Here is a 15,733-nt window from a genome sequence, read left to right as displayed (position 1 = left end):
AGTAAGGTGTGCACCCCCCGCAAACCTTGACTCATATTTGAAGAGTGATGTGGCGTCAATCGGATATTTGTTTTAAGGTGGGGAAGAGCAACTGGGATTTGGGTTAAACTGATATAAAATATTAAAGACACACCTTGCATAACAGTTTGCTCTTTGTTCTGACTCGCAAGAACAAGAGCTGGACATCTCATATTTATAATCCGCTTTATTCAACAAATGCAACAAGGAACACATTAGTGAAAAAGCAGCTGAGGAAACAGTCATCTGAAATATAAAAACTGTTTCCTTTTCTGTAAACTTGTACTGCTGAGAAAAGGCAGAGATGGATTACTTGCATTGCAAATAAAGCAACAAATTGTAAACAATCATTAAACAGATAATGTTTGGATCAACAATTACATGGTAAACAATGTCGAAACTTTGTTATCCAGCGGTTTGTCAACAGCTGTAATCAGCAAAAGTCATTATTCGTACTGTGCAACAGAGGCTTTAAAAATCGAGCTCCACATAATAATTAACAATCATTCAAAAAAAAAGTACGTAACACAGTATCAAATTAGGATAAAGAAATATTGAAAGTAGAATTGAACATCACAGTGAATGTTCAAATATTTGGTTGAGTTTAACTTTGAATGTAGGAAGCTTAACAATCCCAGTGGTGACGCTACCAAGTACAACAAAGCTGCAGTGTTGTCTTTATAAAGTGTAAATGGGAAGGAAATAAAAAAAAGTGAGCAGCGAGAAGAGAACAGGAAGTGTTACACATCAAAACAAACGGTTGCTCCTTTGGTAGTAGTTACCAAACAGGTGTCAGAACTCTCTGCAGCAGAACGATATGTGAACCGTCACCAGAACCACTCTCAAGAAGTGACAACCGCATGAAATGCTGTCAATCCAAACCCTTAGTGAGCCGTAAACATCCCTGAAAAGGAACAAGAATGAGAATAGTGATAATTTAAAAAAGGCAAAAATACATCAGCCCCATTTTAAAACGACATTTCTTTGGCACCATGAAATACAATTTCAAATATTTATTCACCAAAATAAACTTATTTCCTTTCTTCTCAGAGTTAGATGAGTAGATCGATGCCACCCGCTGTTTGTACCTCACTAACCTGTGCAAATTACATCTTTACGAAAACCGAAGTGTGAGGGGCTACGGAAGGTTATGTGCCCGACTATTTCTTGGGAGCAGAGCTGGGAGCAGACCACCTACAGTCCTGTTGTCATTTGCACACTCCAGTTTTAGTACAGAATAAACAAATGTTAACTACTGAGCTTAAGAGGAACTATAACAGAAGGTAAATTTTCTTTTTTACCTTGAAATCGCCATGCTAGCTGTTTCCCCCTTTTTCTGGTCTTAAAGCTAAGCTAAGCTAACCAGCTGCTGGCTTTATTGCATATTTAAATTGACAGAAAAGAGAGTAATATCAATCTTCTCATTTGCTTCTCCCCACAATTCCCAAAAAATGTCAAACTATTCTTTAAAAACACAAGATCAGGTGTAAAAATAAAGACAATCCAATCATACAAATGAGGGGTAAATCTCCCATGTAATAAACTTACAACTACCCAAAGATGAGAAACAGCATTTCAAATAAAAAGTTTATCCATCGGGCTTTGATAATTCAGTCCGTGCATAATGCAGCTGCTGATCTTTGAGAGGATCCTCTATCCAATCAGAGTTTTCATGTAGGCAGGTTTGTTGAAGGGCCAGTGGTACTGGTTGGGGACAGGTCCGTTCACATTGCACTCAAAGAAGGAGAACATGGGGAACCAAATGCGTGCCCTCCGGCTGTGCTGGTAGGCACGGGTGTTGGCTAGAGTGTGGTAGTAGAGGAAGAGGCGGGTGGTGATGTAAAAGGCGATGAACACATCGATGGAGTAGTGCTCGTGAGCCGCCAGAATGAAGAAAATCCCAAACAGGTTCAAGACCCAGGAGATGGTGTGGATTAGATTCCAGGTTCGTGGAGTGTCTGCAATTGAAAGGTATAATTAAAGGATCTGGTGATGATTGATGATTTTCATATTGTCAACCACTTATGTTAAATGAATACTATCTGCACCACCCTTCTTCAGTAAACTGACTTGCGAAGCAAATATGTATTCATCTGCAGCTGAAAGTAGTCCCCGACAAAATGTCTATCCATTTCAGTTTGAGTAGAGTTTGCTAAAAATGATCTAATCTAATTACACAGTCCTGCGACTGTAAATAATCCTCAAAACACCAAAAATGTATTAATCCGCAGCTGAAAATAGTCCCCAAATACAACATTCATTCCAGTTTGCTTAAAACGACAGTGCCCAGCTGTTTTAAGGAAATTAATGAGCATTTTGTGAAGTTTAAACATTTGTTGCCACTTTTTAAAAATGGAACGGGCGGGATCTAGACTGAGAGCTGGCACTGACAGATGGACCGGCAGAGTTTTGGTGTTGATCTTTTCATGGTATTTGATTACAATGAGAAAGATGAAAAAAACATTTCGTCACACACACTCTAAAGTCTTACATTCCTTAGTTGAAGGCAAACAAATGTTTTAATACTCACACTCAGTCACAAAAAAGTTGAGCAATGTGATGACCACAGTGTGTCCACTGAACATGTAGTCTCCACACGTTTGGACGCCTGTCAGAGTCATCCCAAATCCACTCCAGATGGCCAGCGCCCTCTGTATCTTTCCAAAAGTATCACCGTAGGTCTGGGGAACAAAAAACGCCAGTTTTCAGTCGTAATATGAATCAAATCAGTTTGTTGGTTCGTCAAAAGGATTACAAAAAAACTGCTGAGCAGATTTCATGGGAACCTGGATGAAGACTTGGTGTTTTTTCCACATTTTTCAGTCACTTCTCACAATGCATTGATCTTGATGATAACAATGAGGCGTGTTTAGGTGGCTGATATCCATGAGTGAGTACAAAAGGGGACTGTGGGGCGTTGGCAGAGGTTTGCGCTCTACTGAGTGCCATTGTAGTTATCACTGAGGAAATACTAGGTCAAGAACAAACTGAAACGCTGCCAAAAGGAACAAGTGGCCACACCAGACCTAAAAATGTCAAAAACCATATCTACTCTGATCATTATATCATGTGTGCTTCCCACCTTACTGGCACACTTCAGGTGCTGGCCAGGCACAGAGAGCGAGGTGACGAACATGGTGCAACACCGAAGTAGAAACACAGTTCCCATTAAAGAACACAGCCGCCTGAAGAGAATGGACCTGGAACAGATAAACAGCACTTCATGACCTACGTGCACTTAGAGCACAATATTTCAGCATACATTTGCATTGCAAATATGTCGAATCTTAGCGGTGATGTGTTCTATTTGCACATTTTATTCCAACACAGTTGATTGAAAGCTGTAACTGTGAGCTACCTGTGTTTGTGAAGGAGCAGGATCAACAGAAACATGTAACACAGGATGACACCACAGGCTTCAGCCATGGCAAAAGCCCAAGGGATTCTGGGAACACTGTCAGAGCACAAAAACAAGTGTATCAGTGTGTAGATTAGATATGAGCCAAAGGAGAATGTGTACATGAACTCTGGAGCTAGGGTTGTGGCTCCACATGCACTTATACCTGTCCAGAAATATGTCGGGCAGCGGTGGGTACGTCCTCGTGTCCGGGACTCGCTCGTGTACGATGACCATGACAAAAGACGTGAATCCAAACACAGAAAAGACATAAAAGGAGCTGATGACCGTCTTCCACACCTCTGGGTCCAATCTACCAGCCAGGTGCTGCCTACACCTCCCGTTCGAGTGTGTATGGCACAGCGTCCCACCTGAACCGTATCCAGATCTATCACCGTTCCTCAACCGCAGCTCAGTCCCGTTACAAGCACGCTCTCCTCCGTTGTATCGCCTATCAGCTCCATCACAGCTCCACTCAGCGCCCAGTGAGAGCCCAGCATGGAGACTGTCTGTAGGCCGGAGACCCAGCTCCTCCAGCTGGGCCTGGTTCTGTCTCTGGAGCCGGCGGAGGGAAATGGTCAGCCTCTTGATGTCTCCCAGCACAGTGAGGCCCAGCGGAGGCCCACGCAGGTCGGCCTCAGTCAGAGCCAGCAGGCTGAGGCCGTCCAGGCGGTGCTGGGTGCACAATAACTCCACGTACTCCCCGAAACCTTCTTCCTGCAGCCACTGGGCCACCTGCTTACAGCTCCAGGAACTCACCCTGTCCTCCGACAGCGCCATGTCCCTACAGAAACAGACATACACAGTGTTAAGACGAGGGGGGCTTGATTATAACCTTCTGACAATTGAGTAGCGCTTCTCACTCCACTGTGTGTTACCCTCTTGATTATCTCATTGTCTTTGTGCCTCTCAGTCCTATATGGGTCATCCTGACCCAGCGAAAATACCACTCCATTTGCATGCTGTTGATTACATCCACTTTCCCTACTGCTTAAATGAGCCAGGGCTATGACAATTACTTTAATTATCAGCTAATCTGCCGAATATTCTCTCATGAATCGTGATGTTGTTTGGCGGATATATCAAAAAAATGGGCATTTGTAGTAGCTAGACTGACACAAAACTTAAAATCCTAACATTTTAGCTTAAAAAAAAGGGCTCAAATGATTAATCAAAGTGTCTGCTCTGAAATGAGATGCACTCTATGCAAGTAGATTTCATCCTTAAATCATATCTAACATATATATATCTGTGTGACAATAAAAAAAACTATAAAAAAAAAAAACAATTTCCCAGAAACAAAACATTTTCTTATACAGTCCCTCTTTCTTTATTTGTTTTATTCCAGCGATGTATGTGTTTATTTGCATACAGAGCGGGGGAGTGAGATCTGATCACAAGGGGTCATATGAATCTCACTGCGTTTTATATTGCCCCATCTTGGGGGGGTGCTGCTGGCCTCTCAGCACACATAGTTCCCACGTCCATGTGCAACAAAGATAACGCAAATAATCAGCAACTCTTGCTCTAGCTCCTCAATTGTGAGATTATTCGACCTTTCTTTTTTAATCCACGACAGACTAAATATCTTGGGTTTTGGGGCATTTGGTTGGACACTGTAGGCTACTCAACTGAGAAGATCGACTAAGAATATGGAAAATTTTCACATTTTTCAATGAATTCTTTTTCATTTCAAAGTCTAAATGATGGATCGATGTTGGAAATAACAGTTAAAATCGTAAATCATACAAGACAGAATAAAACAGCAAGTCCTTTAATATTAGGAGCTTAACGCTTCCCCCCAGAATAATCACTGTTAAAGGACTGAAGTGATAAATGAATCATCGAAAGTGACTGGCTCTATGTCTTAGCACCTAAATATACTACAGTAACTCACACAGACAGTGGAGGCTGGCTTTTGGCAGACATGTCACACTGTTGAATCAGGATGCAGGTCAGTGTGGAGGTAATCCGCTGCTTGTCTGTGCTCTTATTCATCGTGACCCGGCACTACACACTGCAGGCTACTTAGTGCAATTACATCACCTGTGTTCAGACCTGTGACTGTGCAGGGGAGCAGTGGCTTACAGTGTAAGTATACCCTGACACCATGCACTGACCCACATGAAGAAAGCTTATGTTGTCTGTCTCAAACCGTGTGTTTAACCTCACTGAGTGTGAACATCCCCCTGGTTTCACAGGTGTCATCTCATAACAAAAACAGCGAGTCATTAACCAACATCCAGCATTTGCATAAAACCAGCAGGGTGAGGAAGTTCCCCTTCCACAGACAGACTGATGAAACACTGATTCTTTGCTCTGGGCTGTTTTCGTTTCTATCCTTTGACCCTGTGATAAGCTAACCGCAGTGCCGCCAGCCATGTGCTCCCCTCCTGCTCCAAAGGTCTGTGAGGATCAACCAACACTTTACCACGATTATCTGCTGCATGTGAGCGATACGTGCTGACTGGACAACAGATACAGACTGAAATCGTTCAAGTAAGCATCTTTCAGTTATCAGTAATACAGGAGACAACACTGAGGACCTCAGAAAATGTAAATCGTACACATTGGTTTGTACAAAAAGTCTCAGGTCTGTAGAAGTCATCTCAATTTCCAAACGCCCAAGGTGACGCCATTAAACGGCATTTTGTCTCCCAATCAACAGTCCAAATCCCCCAAATATTAATCTAATTTTCCCCACTACAGCTCAGTGGTGTCAAACTGATCCAGTCAAGGGCCACTGTGGCTGCAGGTTTTCATTCCAACCAAGCAAGAACACACCTGATTTGGATCAGGTGTGGTCTATAGCTGAAACAATAAGTTGATTAATTAGTTCGATGTTAGACAAACTGACAATTTTGATCAGCGATGATTCCCTTTTTGTTGTCTTTGCAGTCTTATGTTATTATAAACATTTTGACACCTTTTTCTGATGTAAATTTTATAAATGTTATTCGATTAATAATAAAGGAAATAATCTTAATTGGCCGATAATAAAAGTAATTGTTTGTTGCAGCCCTGATCCTCACATTTGACACACGGGAACCATCAATTGTTTAGCACTGTTGCTAGAAGTAAGCAATTTATCCCTCTAATCTACTAATCAATAACTGATAAAGCCAAACCACTGTCACATCTCTCCACATGAAACACATCTCTTCGTGTGTGTTAGCAGCAGAGTGAAAAAAATGATTTCCCAAAGGGCACAAAAAAAAGAAATTTTAATCTAATATCATTGTACAGTGTTAGATCTGGTATTCTATACATGGTAGTAGTAGAGGTATGGTTCTTATGTATCACCTAAAAAAAGAATTGAAATAATAATCAGTTTCGGTCCTAAGTGATATAAAACAGAGCAGCTTTAATAGTTTTTTAAGCGGTAGCGCCGTCATTCCCACAGCGCTGCTCATTCTTTCAGAGGAATATCACCCCTTGACTTACAGTCACAACTTAGATGACACACAGTACTGATGCCAACACACTCTTTGAGAAATTAGCGTTGTCAGTGAGCTTAGGTCTGTGATAAAAGCTCGTCATGATCACCACATCAACTAAAGTTGAATGTATACCATCAATAATGCAGCTCACATGGAGGCTGGCTGCCAGTGAGCCATCCGTACAGAACAATAACAGCTAGTCAGCGGATTGGTATTAAATATTTACATGTCTGAAGCCTGAAGTAACTCACCTGAGTGGCTGCTGCTCCGTTCCCCTCGCAGAGAAATCAGTTATTTTTAACTAGCCTCGAGATTTAACTGGCAACATCCTGCAGCTTCTCTGCCTGAGGCTTTACTTGGGGATTCATAAGTGCCATGTCAGCTTGTTTGGCTGGCTTACAGTGAGTCACATAGTGAGCAGTCGCACACAGCTGTGAGAGAGAAAGCCCTTCAGTGTGTGTGTGTGTGTGTCTGTGTGTTTGTTTGTGTGTGTGTGTGTGTGTGTGTGTGAAAGAGAGAGAGAGACACACACACACAATTTGACAAAGGGCTCATAGTCTGTCCACTAAACAGGGTCACAATGCAGCCACATTTCAGCCTGAGATCAACTCTGGGGCGTTAAATCAGTTGTCATGATAGTGGGGAAAAGTTTACACATCATTCTCTTCACGTCAACAGAAAAGTAGACGGGGACGTGTTTTTAAAAGGAGAGCAAACAAAGTCACAGGAAGTACATTTGGTTGTTTTAAACTTACTTTCAAAGACTGTGTCACATAAAATAGTAACTTTTCCTACCAGAAGTCCGGTGTCACTGGGCTGCCACAGGGTGTGGATGTGCTGTCTGTTTGTGACTCAACTCGCAGGACTTCTTCACAGCCAACATGCTCCTGACAACTAGGCAACACCAAACAGGAAGAGACAATAATAAACAACACCGGTAAAGAAGAGCCCGTGGTCCCGTGCAAGGGCTGCCGCTTCAAGCACACTGACATCTGCTGGCTACAGTCAGGAAACACCAGGATCTGATTACAGGTCAGGTTTCTCTAGATCAGCCCTCAAAAAAGGGGGAATTTTCCTTTTTTGGAATGGGCTATTTCATTTGAAATTGAGGGAAAAAGGCACAAGCTGTGGTTTTCAGTCAGTTAATGTCATTGAAAACATGGAGTGGAAAGTTTGGCTGAGACTCGTTGCCAAACTGCATCACCTGTTTTTGACTGTCAAGGTCTCGGTGATGCAGCGACCACGGCGAAGGCTACAGACAGCGGTGCTATTTAGATTTAAGGAAAGACCAGAGCCGTTTGAACCCTCTAAACTTAGAAGTCATGGACAGGAAATCAGTCTCAGGTGCTGAATCGGAGGCGAGATCTGACTCTGAGCAGGGAAATGTCAGCGACACAGACCCAGAAGAGGGGGGAAAGTGTGCGACAGAGGATTCAAACAGGACATGGAGGGTCCCATCTCTCCAGGAGCTGGAAGAGGTTTTACATTCAGCTCCACGCTCCTGTCGCCATGGAGACGAGGTGTGGCCCAACCTGTATCTAGGAGACATGTGAGTGTTTTGTACCTGATGTAAGTTTACATGTATTTTTGAGTTGTCGCGTTTAAGGATAAGTTCAGCGCTGTTTTGCTGTGAAGCTCCAAAAAATGTTGTGTGGATCACGAAACTTCTCTCGTTTTTCAATCGGCTTGGTGGTGAGAAGATTACAAGTGAATTGAATTTTTTTTGGGTGAACTTATCCTTTAATGAAATTTCGTGCCAGGTTTATGTCTCATGACAAGCTCGGGCTCTGGCAGCTGGGCGTTACTCACGTCCTGAACGCAGCGCATGGAAAACTGTGCTGCAAGGGCAGCGATGATTTTTATGGGACCACAGTGAAATACTACGGAGTCCCAGCCAACGACCTGCCAACGTTTGACCTTTCACCTTTCTTCTACCCTGCTGCTGAGTTCATTCACCAGGCCCTGACATCAGGAGGTACTTTATAGAAGCCACACATGTCATCAGAGGTGGCTCTACATATTAAAACTTTTTTATGTATTCTGTCTTTATGATTTCCAGGTAAGGTGTTTGTTCACTGTGCTGTGGGTGTGAGTCGCTCAGCTGCACTGGTCATGGCCTTCCTGATGATTCATCACCACCTCAGTCTCCTGTCCTCGGTGCGCTGTGTGCAACAGAAACGCTGGATTTTCCCAAACAGAGGCTTCCTGCGACAGCTTATAGCCCTGGACCGAAAACTGCTGGAGGGAGGGTTGACTGAGGAGGCAAAATGAACAACATGCATCCGTAGAACTGTCCTCCCTTAGTGAGCAGAAGTCCTCATTCACACCATGCAGCACTGTCTCCATTTGTACCATTTACTGTATGTATACACTAATGGACTGTGTTCATCCCCCCCTCTCCCCTCGTCCTCTCCTGATGTGACCTCAGTGGTGAAAGACAGACAGTCCCTTTGGCATCGGGGAACAGAGCAATCAATGCAACAGCAATGTTGTATAACTACATCCAGTCAGAGAGAACTCACTGAACACAGGGAGCTAATTTTGGAGGCAGGCGGCATTCAAACGGCCACCTGCTCATGTCTCTCACTGAGCTGCTGCAGAGTGTGGCGGTGAAGGGACAGTGGACGCAGACAGCAGCAGAGCAGCAGCAGTGTTGGAGTCTGCTGGAGGAGCAGCTCTCTGTGTCTGGGGAGAATGTCAGGGAGCAGCCAGCGACAGGACCTGGTGCTCATTAAAGAGCTTGAGCTCATCTTGGATTCCAGCTCCCTGGAGCTCACACCAGTGGATGAAGTCTGGCCCAACCTGTACATAGGAAATGTGTGAGTGTCTTGTGTGTGGAGAGTCCGTTGCATGAGCCCCGCAAGAGAGAAATTGATCCGTTTTGGCAGCCTGTTGAAGTGCATGGTAATATTCCATGGCGCCGTTTCATTTATTTCTTTTTTTATTCCCTGTAATCGTTTTCGTTTTGTGTGTTTTCCAGGGCCGTAGCACAGAACAGAAAGACATTACATAAGCTTGGAATCACTCATGTCCTGAACGCAGCGCACTCCAAGCAGGGCAGCATCGGCGACCAGAGTTTTTACGGGAACACCTGCGTTTACTTTGGGATCCCAGCAGAGGATTCGGACCACTTTGACCTCAGTCAGTACTTCAAACCTGCAGCTGATTTCATACATAAAGGCCTGAAGAGCAAAGATGGTACGGTACATTATTAGTACATCATGTGACGCCCACTGTCCCATCAAAAAGTGTACAGTTGTGTTAATTTTTTCTATTTCCTTTCAAATCCTGCTCTGCAGGTAAGGTGCTGGTGCACTGCATCATGGGCGTAAGTCGATCGGCCACTTTGGTGCTGGTCTACTTGATGCTGCGGCAGCGTCTCTCTCTGAGAGATGCTCTGAAGAGTGTTGTCCAAAAACGGGCCATTTACCCCAACCGGAATTTCCTGTCTCTCCTCCTGAAGCTGGATGAACGGCTGACCTTCAGACGGAGATTCTGTCCTCTTCTCTGATGTCCCTCTCTCTCTTTTATCACCTCCATCATCACATTATTCACCTCGAGACCTCTCTCTCTCTGTTCCCCACTCTGATCAGTATGGGAAATATCTGTAAATAAGGATTTACTATCAGAATGCGTATGGTGGGGAGTAAGAGGCGTGATCCCTGAGGTTGTCTAGTTTTTAACTTCTGGGAGCAGCAGCAATGTCCACATGTTTTGAAATGTTGTAAATATCCAAGTCCAGTGTTGCTTTCCTCTGCGGTTTGTTTTTCATATTCAAACTGTATTCAAATGTTTCCTGCCAGTGTCCACAAGCTTTGTAAATACATCTTTTTATGACTCCTTTCATCGAAGATATTTTATTTGACTATTTTGACTGGATGGGTAACTTCGCTTAAAGGATAGTTCGACCCAAAAATGCAAATCCAGTCCTTATCGACTCACCCCCACGTCGATTGAGAGTCAGGTGAAGTAGTCTTCAAAACGTTTCCTGAGCTTCACAGTAAAGTGCAGCATTTTCCTCAACAACTGAGGTAGAGGGGGACTTGTTTTAAAATGTAAAAAACAAAGAGAAAATAGAATTGCTCCATACAGCTTGTCCAGCTTCACCCAAGTGTCCAGATGCCCAGAGATCCCAAATGGATAGGAAAAGGCGTTATAGACACCCTCAACGCATGGCCGAGCTCGTTAGCTACTGTAGATGTGCTGACGGGTTTAATTTAGCAGCTACAGTGAAGATTTCAGCTCAAAAAAGGGTTATGTCATTTTCAAAACAATTCTGGAGACTTGGATTTTGCCGGACAAGCCAACGAGCCATTTTTGGGTAACTTATCCCTTTAATATCATTGCTATTCTCTCTTTCGCGTTTGTTTATTGCTTCAGCAAAATCATATTGCATCGAGGAAGACATTTCTTATATGAAAGAAAACACGTTAAACTATTTGGCTGATGATATATACTGCATATAAAAGATGATAAAGACAAAATAATTACATTTGTTGGGCTTTAAACAAATTCAGACTCATAAAAAAGAATCCTAACCCTGATGTGAGATCAGGGAGTTCTTTCGTGCCATGTCGACTGTCACTGTAACATTCATCTGTAGGAGTAAAAACAGACGACACGTGTCTACTTTCCTTCCAACAGCATGCTGTGAGCACAACCTACATGTTTGATTTATGAAAGATAATTCACAACAAATGGAGCTGAAGTTAGCGCGTCACTGGTGAGTGTTATTCACAGCCCGATCATATTTCTTAAAGGAGCAGACCAGCTGGTGTTACTCAGCTGCTGGGTAGCAACACGGGGACACATACAGCACAGCGGCGTGTTATGTAACAGCCTGCGCTCATGGAAACTGAGCGAGCTAATGTTAAAGTTCACAGGACAATGCCACATTGTTGTTCAAAAGAATTGGCACTTCTGCCATGCAGTCAACATGAATTAAAGAATGTGTTTTTTAAAATGCCTGAACCGATAAATACATTCCTCAGGGTGATTTGTCACTGATGAGTGTTTGATTACGGAGTTATAAAAGGAAACAGGTCACAGTTAAATGTGGCTGTGAGTGTTTGCGGAGAAATAAGAACGAGCACAGTAGGAGAAGAGTTTGCACCGCCTCAAAGCGAGGTAAGTCTGCATGAGTCAGAGAGGAAACCGGTTGGTTTGGGGATTTTTTCCAGGTTCGTTTGCTCAATCTGTCGTCGTCACTCAAGACGATGATGCCGTAAGTTTTTGAGAAAGTTTACACTGGAAAGAAAACTTGAATATGACTTAACGTCGACGGAGCTTACTTCAAACAAGATGAACGCATAATATATGTATTTTTATTTGTGCATGGTGGAATGTCATCAAGCACACTAAATATGGGTAAATATTGCACTTTTATACCTCTTTAACAGTGCAGTTAAGGGAGGAATTCTCCACTTCAAAAAAACCGGGGGTAGCATATCATTACAGTAACCGCTAACTGCTGCTAACTGTAACTGCTGCTGTTAGCTAATTAGCTCAGACTGCCATGCAGCTAGTGGTTCAGACTGAGAACTGAGAATTAAAAACGTGGTTTTTACATCGCTAACACATGAGCTTTGGACTGGGATGGGCTATCTGGCTAGCATGCTAACTTAAGAAGTTATCTCTGCAATACAATACATAAAAATAGGATATAAATAATATATCATTATAATGTCAAAACTGCTATGTCTTTGCCTTCTGTGGATAGTATTAGTTGATTTTTGAAAGTGTTAAACTCAAATTTTGCATACTGCACCTTTAAATATTTAAAAGAGTCATAGTTACAGTTACATATTTACACATAGAGCTTATGAAATCTAAATTGAACTACCCACTGCTGAAATGACTAGTTAATTGATAAATTTGGGGATGGACAGAAAATGTAATGGCAACTCTTTTGACAATTGTTGGGATCATTTTTCCTGTAAACGGTTAGACAGGTGGTTGGTTTTATGGTTACAGCTTCTCAAATTTGATGTTTTGCTGCTTTTGCTTTTACTGGGCACACTATGTAGAAAATCAATTCAAACTCATAATTCTAATATTTACAATATCAATAAGGTAATAACACAAACTCAGAATGTTTTATTTTCTCTGAATAAATGAGCTGTTCTTAGAGGAAAATTATGTCCCCAGAACAATGAAGCTAGAAAGGTGGCGGGGTCCGCCAAATATAAACAAAGTAAAACAGCAGTTTGTTTAGTCAGTCATGAAAACAAGGTATAAAAAATCAGTCCATTAAGATGTTACTTTTGACAGTGCATTGCGGGATACTTTGAAGGAACTATACAGGGGATTATAATTTTTACGATAAATCTGGACAGCACTCCAAAATGGAAAACTCACCATACAGTGTAGTACATGTATACAGTGAGCAGTGAGTGATTCGGACACAGTCTCAGTTTATCCACGTGGACCAAAATTTAATGAGCCGTGTTTTCTGAAGGCAGAGAGGAAAAATTATCTTTTTCCATAACGTAAATGTAATTTCCAATTAATTAGGTTCAGTAAATGACCAGGGGATATTGAACTACCAATCATATACTCATCAGGATGCCCTGCCTGAAAATCAACATTTCCTGAACCTAATTTCAATCTAGTTTTAATGATTTTTTAAGTTTGTATTGTTGGTTGGACCAAACATAAAATTGGGAAAATGTCACTTTGGGCTCTGACTAATTGCAATTGCATTGTGTGTGTGTGTGTCTGTGTGTCTGTGTGTGTGTGTGTGTGTGTGTGTGTGTGTGTGTCAGTATGTCTCTCAGGGATCCACCATATGAACCTCCATCTGTCTCGGAGCTGCAGGAGTTCCTGCTGGCCGACCGACGACCCACTGGACACGTCAATCAAGTCTGGCCTAACCTTTACATCGGCAACGAGTAGGGTTCACACACGCAGCAACACACACTCACGCACACATCTGTATAAACATCCTTCACCCCTACAGACGGAACTGCGTGGTCGTGTTTCAGGGTGGCTGCTCGTGACAAGGGCACTCTCCACAGTCTGGGCATAACTCACATTGTGAATGCTGCTCATGGATCATCGCCCAACCCCGGCCTCTTCCTCTGCGTCAACACCGGCCCACGTTTCTACAGAGACATGAAGGTGGATTATTATGGGGTGGAGGCTGATGATGCAATAGATTTCGTTCTTAGTCCTTTCTTTTACCCCACTGCACGGTACATCAGAGCTGCACTGGCCATGGGAGGCAAGTCGGTCACACTTAGATGTTATATTTTGCTACATATCCGGCGCTCAAGTTGACAGCAACTGTTCCTCCACAGGACGGGTGTTTGTCCACTGTCTGATGGGTGTGAGCCGCTCTGCCACTCTGGTGCTGGCTTTCCTGATGATTGTGGAGGGCCTGAGGCTGCAGGAGGCGGTGGCTGCCATCAGGCCGCACAGAGACATCTGTCCAAACCCAGGCTTCCTGCAGCAGCTCCGAGGCCTCGACATGGGCCTGGAGAGGGAGAGGAGGAGGCGACGACAGGCCCAGGCGACACTGTAAAGACACGCACAGACACACACACAGAGCCATAAACGTCACCACACATCGCACGCGGACACACACACACACATCTTTATTGCTACAGAGGTCACTCAGCCCAGGAAGAGGACGCACCATCTCTGACAGAGCTCAGGCAAATTCTCTGGACAGACAGGAAGCCGGTGGCACCTGTCGACCAAGTCTGGCCCAACCTCTACGTCGGAGATGAGTGAGTGGAAAAATCAGATTGTAATGCTGTTAAAATATATTATCACGAATCAGTTTGCATGTGGTGTGTGTGTGTTTGTGTGTGTGTGCAGGTCTGTGGCGAGAGATAAAACCACACTCTCGTCTCTGGGCGTGACTCATGTGCTGAATGCTGCAGCAGGTCGGCACCGGATCAACACAGGTCAGCAGTTCTACAGTGACCTTAAGGTGGACTACCACAGCGTTGAAGCTGCTGACCATCCGGAGTTTGACCTCCGACCTTTCTTCAAATCTGCTGCACAGTTCATGGACAGCGCTCTGAAGAGAAACGGTGAGTTTGCAAAGTTTAATGGTAATAAAGAGATTTCAACAAGTGGCATATGACTGCTTGAAGAATTATCCATATGATACTCTTCTTCTTTTACTCTGCTCAAGTGTGTAATAAATACCCTTATCCATCTCTCTCTTCCAGGGAAGGTGTTAGTCCACTGTGCCATGGGTGTCAGTCGCTCCGGAGCTCTGGTTCTTGCGTATCTGATGATCTGCCACGACCTGTCGTTGGCAGAGGCCATCATCGCTGTGCGTCTGAACCGAGACATCGGACCCAACTCTGGGTTTCTGGAGCAGCTCAGACAGCTGGAGCTGAGCCTCAGTCAGCAGAGGAGACAGGTCACAGAGGAGGGCCACACTGACGCATCATGACCACGAATACATGACCCGTCATTTTTGTCAGGCACCCGTTTTATTTGAATCCACGTTTTTTGTCAAAACAATGAAATCTGATGGACTGAAAAGTCATGTTTGTGTTCTCTGTTACAAGTAAAGCTCAGCTGATGACCTCTGCCCCAACAACAATCAGTATGCAACTACTGAACGCTTTAAGTTTTATGTCTCCAGAAATAACTCTCTGCTCTGACAAATGTCCCACACCTGTCCTCACATATTACCGACATTCTCATAATGACAATAACTGCCACATGCCACTCTCGTGAGACTTCTATTTCTCTTATCTCACGATTCAGTGTGATTCTCCACCATACAGGCGAAGGGAAAGTGATCACTGTCACATTAGAGGACTCGGATCACATTAGGAAGGCTTTGAGAAAGCGTGAGAAAGCGTGAGACAGCGTTTGTGGTTTGTGCCTGTGTGTGTCTGAGTGTGTGTGTGTG

General features: G+C 43.6%; 4 protein-coding genes across 7 annotated transcripts; 3 read left to right on the top strand and 1 right to left on the bottom strand.

Moving 5' to 3' along the window:
* Window positions 1-187: 187 nt before the first annotated feature.
* Window positions 188-7,752, bottom strand: LOC115596381 (sphingomyelin synthase-related protein 1-like). 2 transcript variants are annotated; one of them, XM_030441440.1, is made up of 6 exons: window positions 7,651-7,752; window positions 3,582-4,199; window positions 3,377-3,472; window positions 3,101-3,218; window positions 2,549-2,699; window positions 188-1,976 (listed from the first exon to the last, which is right to left on the bottom strand). In XM_030441440.1, exons 2-6 carry the CDS (start codon window positions 4,193-4,195, stop codon window positions 1,672-1,674), a joined length of 1,284 nt encoding a protein of 427 aa, XP_030297300.1. In that variant the 5' UTR covers window positions 4,196-4,199; window positions 7,651-7,752; the 3' UTR covers window positions 188-1,671. The 2 variants fall into 2 exon arrangements, with proteins under 2 accessions (XP_030297300.1, XP_030297302.1); XM_030441442.1 differs by lacking the exon at window positions 7,651-7,752 and adding an exon at window positions 7,107-7,310 and having other exon boundaries at window positions 1,672-1,976.
* Window positions 5,779-9,415, top strand: LOC115596413 (dual specificity protein phosphatase 13). Of its 3 annotated transcripts, none has more exons than XM_030441498.1 (4): window positions 5,779-5,914; window positions 7,732-8,404; window positions 8,616-8,830; window positions 8,915-9,212. In XM_030441498.1, exons 2-4 carry the CDS (start codon window positions 8,178-8,180, stop codon window positions 9,124-9,126), a joined length of 654 nt encoding a protein of 217 aa, XP_030297358.1. In that variant the 5' UTR covers window positions 5,779-5,914; window positions 7,732-8,177; the 3' UTR covers window positions 9,127-9,212. The 3 variants fall into 3 exon arrangements, with proteins under 3 accessions (XP_030297358.1, XP_030297359.1, XP_030297357.1); XM_030441499.1 differs by lacking the exon at window positions 5,779-5,914 and adding an exon at window positions 9,284-9,415 and having other exon boundaries at window positions 7,791-8,404; window positions 8,915-9,158; XM_030441497.1 differs by lacking the exon at window positions 5,779-5,914 and having other exon boundaries at window positions 7,791-7,887; window positions 8,078-8,404.
* A 38-nt stretch (window positions 9,416-9,453) lies between these two features.
* Window positions 9,454-10,699, top strand: LOC115596417 (dual specificity protein phosphatase 13). The gene is made up of 3 exons (XM_030441502.1): window positions 9,454-9,674; window positions 9,836-10,053; window positions 10,155-10,699. Exons 1-3 carry the CDS (start codon window positions 9,550-9,552, stop codon window positions 10,364-10,366), a joined length of 555 nt encoding a protein of 184 aa, XP_030297362.1. The 5' UTR covers window positions 9,454-9,549; the 3' UTR covers window positions 10,367-10,699.
* Window positions 10,700-10,854: 155 nt separating this feature from the next.
* Window positions 10,855-15,666, top strand: LOC115596388 (inactive dual specificity phosphatase 27-like). Its single transcript, XM_030441452.1, has 7 exons — window positions 10,855-11,982; window positions 13,620-13,745; window positions 13,839-14,077; window positions 14,154-14,373; window positions 14,463-14,585; window positions 14,677-14,894; window positions 15,036-15,666. The coding sequence occupies exons 2-7, from the start codon at window positions 13,621-13,623 to the stop codon at window positions 15,263-15,265; spliced, it is 1,155 nt and encodes a 384-aa protein (XP_030297312.1). The 5' UTR covers window positions 10,855-11,982; window position 13,620; the 3' UTR covers window positions 15,266-15,666.
* The last annotated feature ends 67 nt before the right edge of the window (window positions 15,667-15,733 follow it).

Source organism: Sparus aurata, chromosome 15, assembly GCF_900880675.1.
Source record: "Sparus aurata chromosome 15, fSpaAur1.1, whole genome shotgun sequence".
NCBI classification, from domain to species: Eukaryota; Metazoa; Chordata; class Actinopteri; order Spariformes; family Sparidae; genus Sparus; species Sparus aurata.
The sequence above is the reverse complement of the archived record's forward strand: the minus strand, read 5'-3'. Positions and strand labels throughout refer to the sequence as shown.

What these genes read in the sequence shown, in the direction of transcription:
- LOC115596417 (XM_030441502.1), top strand. Translation starts at nt 9,550, where the DNA reads ATGTCAGGGAGCAGCCAGCGACAGGACCTGGTGCTCATTAAAGAGCTT. An exon ending in AACCTGTACATAGGAAATGT is followed by an intron (nt 9,675 to 9,835) that starts GTGAGTGTCTTG and finishes TGTGTTTTCCAG; the next exon opens with GGCCGTAGCACAGAACAGAA. An exon ending in AGGCCTGAAGAGCAAAGATG is followed by an intron (nt 10,054 to 10,154) that starts GTACGGTACATT and finishes CCTGCTCTGCAG; the next exon opens with GTAAGGTGCTGGTGCACTGC.
- LOC115596388 (XM_030441452.1), top strand. Translation starts at nt 13,621, where the DNA reads ATGTCTCTCAGGGATCCACCATATGAACCTCCATCTGTCTCGGAGCTG. An exon ending in AACCTTTACATCGGCAACGA is followed by an intron (nt 13,746 to 13,838) that starts GTAGGGTTCACA and finishes GTCGTGTTTCAG; the next exon opens with GGTGGCTGCTCGTGACAAGG. An exon ending in CAGCGCTCTGAAGAGAAACG is followed by an intron (nt 14,895 to 15,035) that starts GTGAGTTTGCAA and finishes TCTCTCTTCCAG; the next exon opens with GGAAGGTGTTAGTCCACTGT.
- LOC115596413 (XM_030441499.1), top strand. Translation starts at nt 8,178, where the DNA reads ATGGACAGGAAATCAGTCTCAGGTGCTGAATCGGAGGCGAGATCTGAC. An exon ending in AACCTGTATCTAGGAGACAT is followed by an intron (nt 8,405 to 8,615) that starts GTGAGTGTTTTG and finishes ATTTCGTGCCAG; the next exon opens with GTTTATGTCTCATGACAAGC. An exon ending in CCAGGCCCTGACATCAGGAG is followed by an intron (nt 8,831 to 8,914) that starts GTACTTTATAGA and finishes TATGATTTCCAG; the next exon opens with GTAAGGTGTTTGTTCACTGT.
- LOC115596381 (XM_030441440.1), bottom strand. Translation starts at nt 4,195, where the DNA reads ATGGCGCTGTCGGAGGACAGGGTGAGTTCCTGGAGCTGTAAGCAGGTG. An exon ending in ACCTGAAGTGTGCCAGTAAG is followed by an intron (nt 2,700 to 3,100) that starts GTGGGAAGCACA and finishes TTTGTTCCCCAG; the next exon opens with ACCTACGGTGATACTTTTGG. An exon ending in CAACTTTTTTGTGACTGAGT is followed by an intron (nt 1,977 to 2,548) that starts GTGAGTATTAAA and finishes TTTCAATTGCAG; the next exon opens with ACACTCCACGAACCTGGAAT.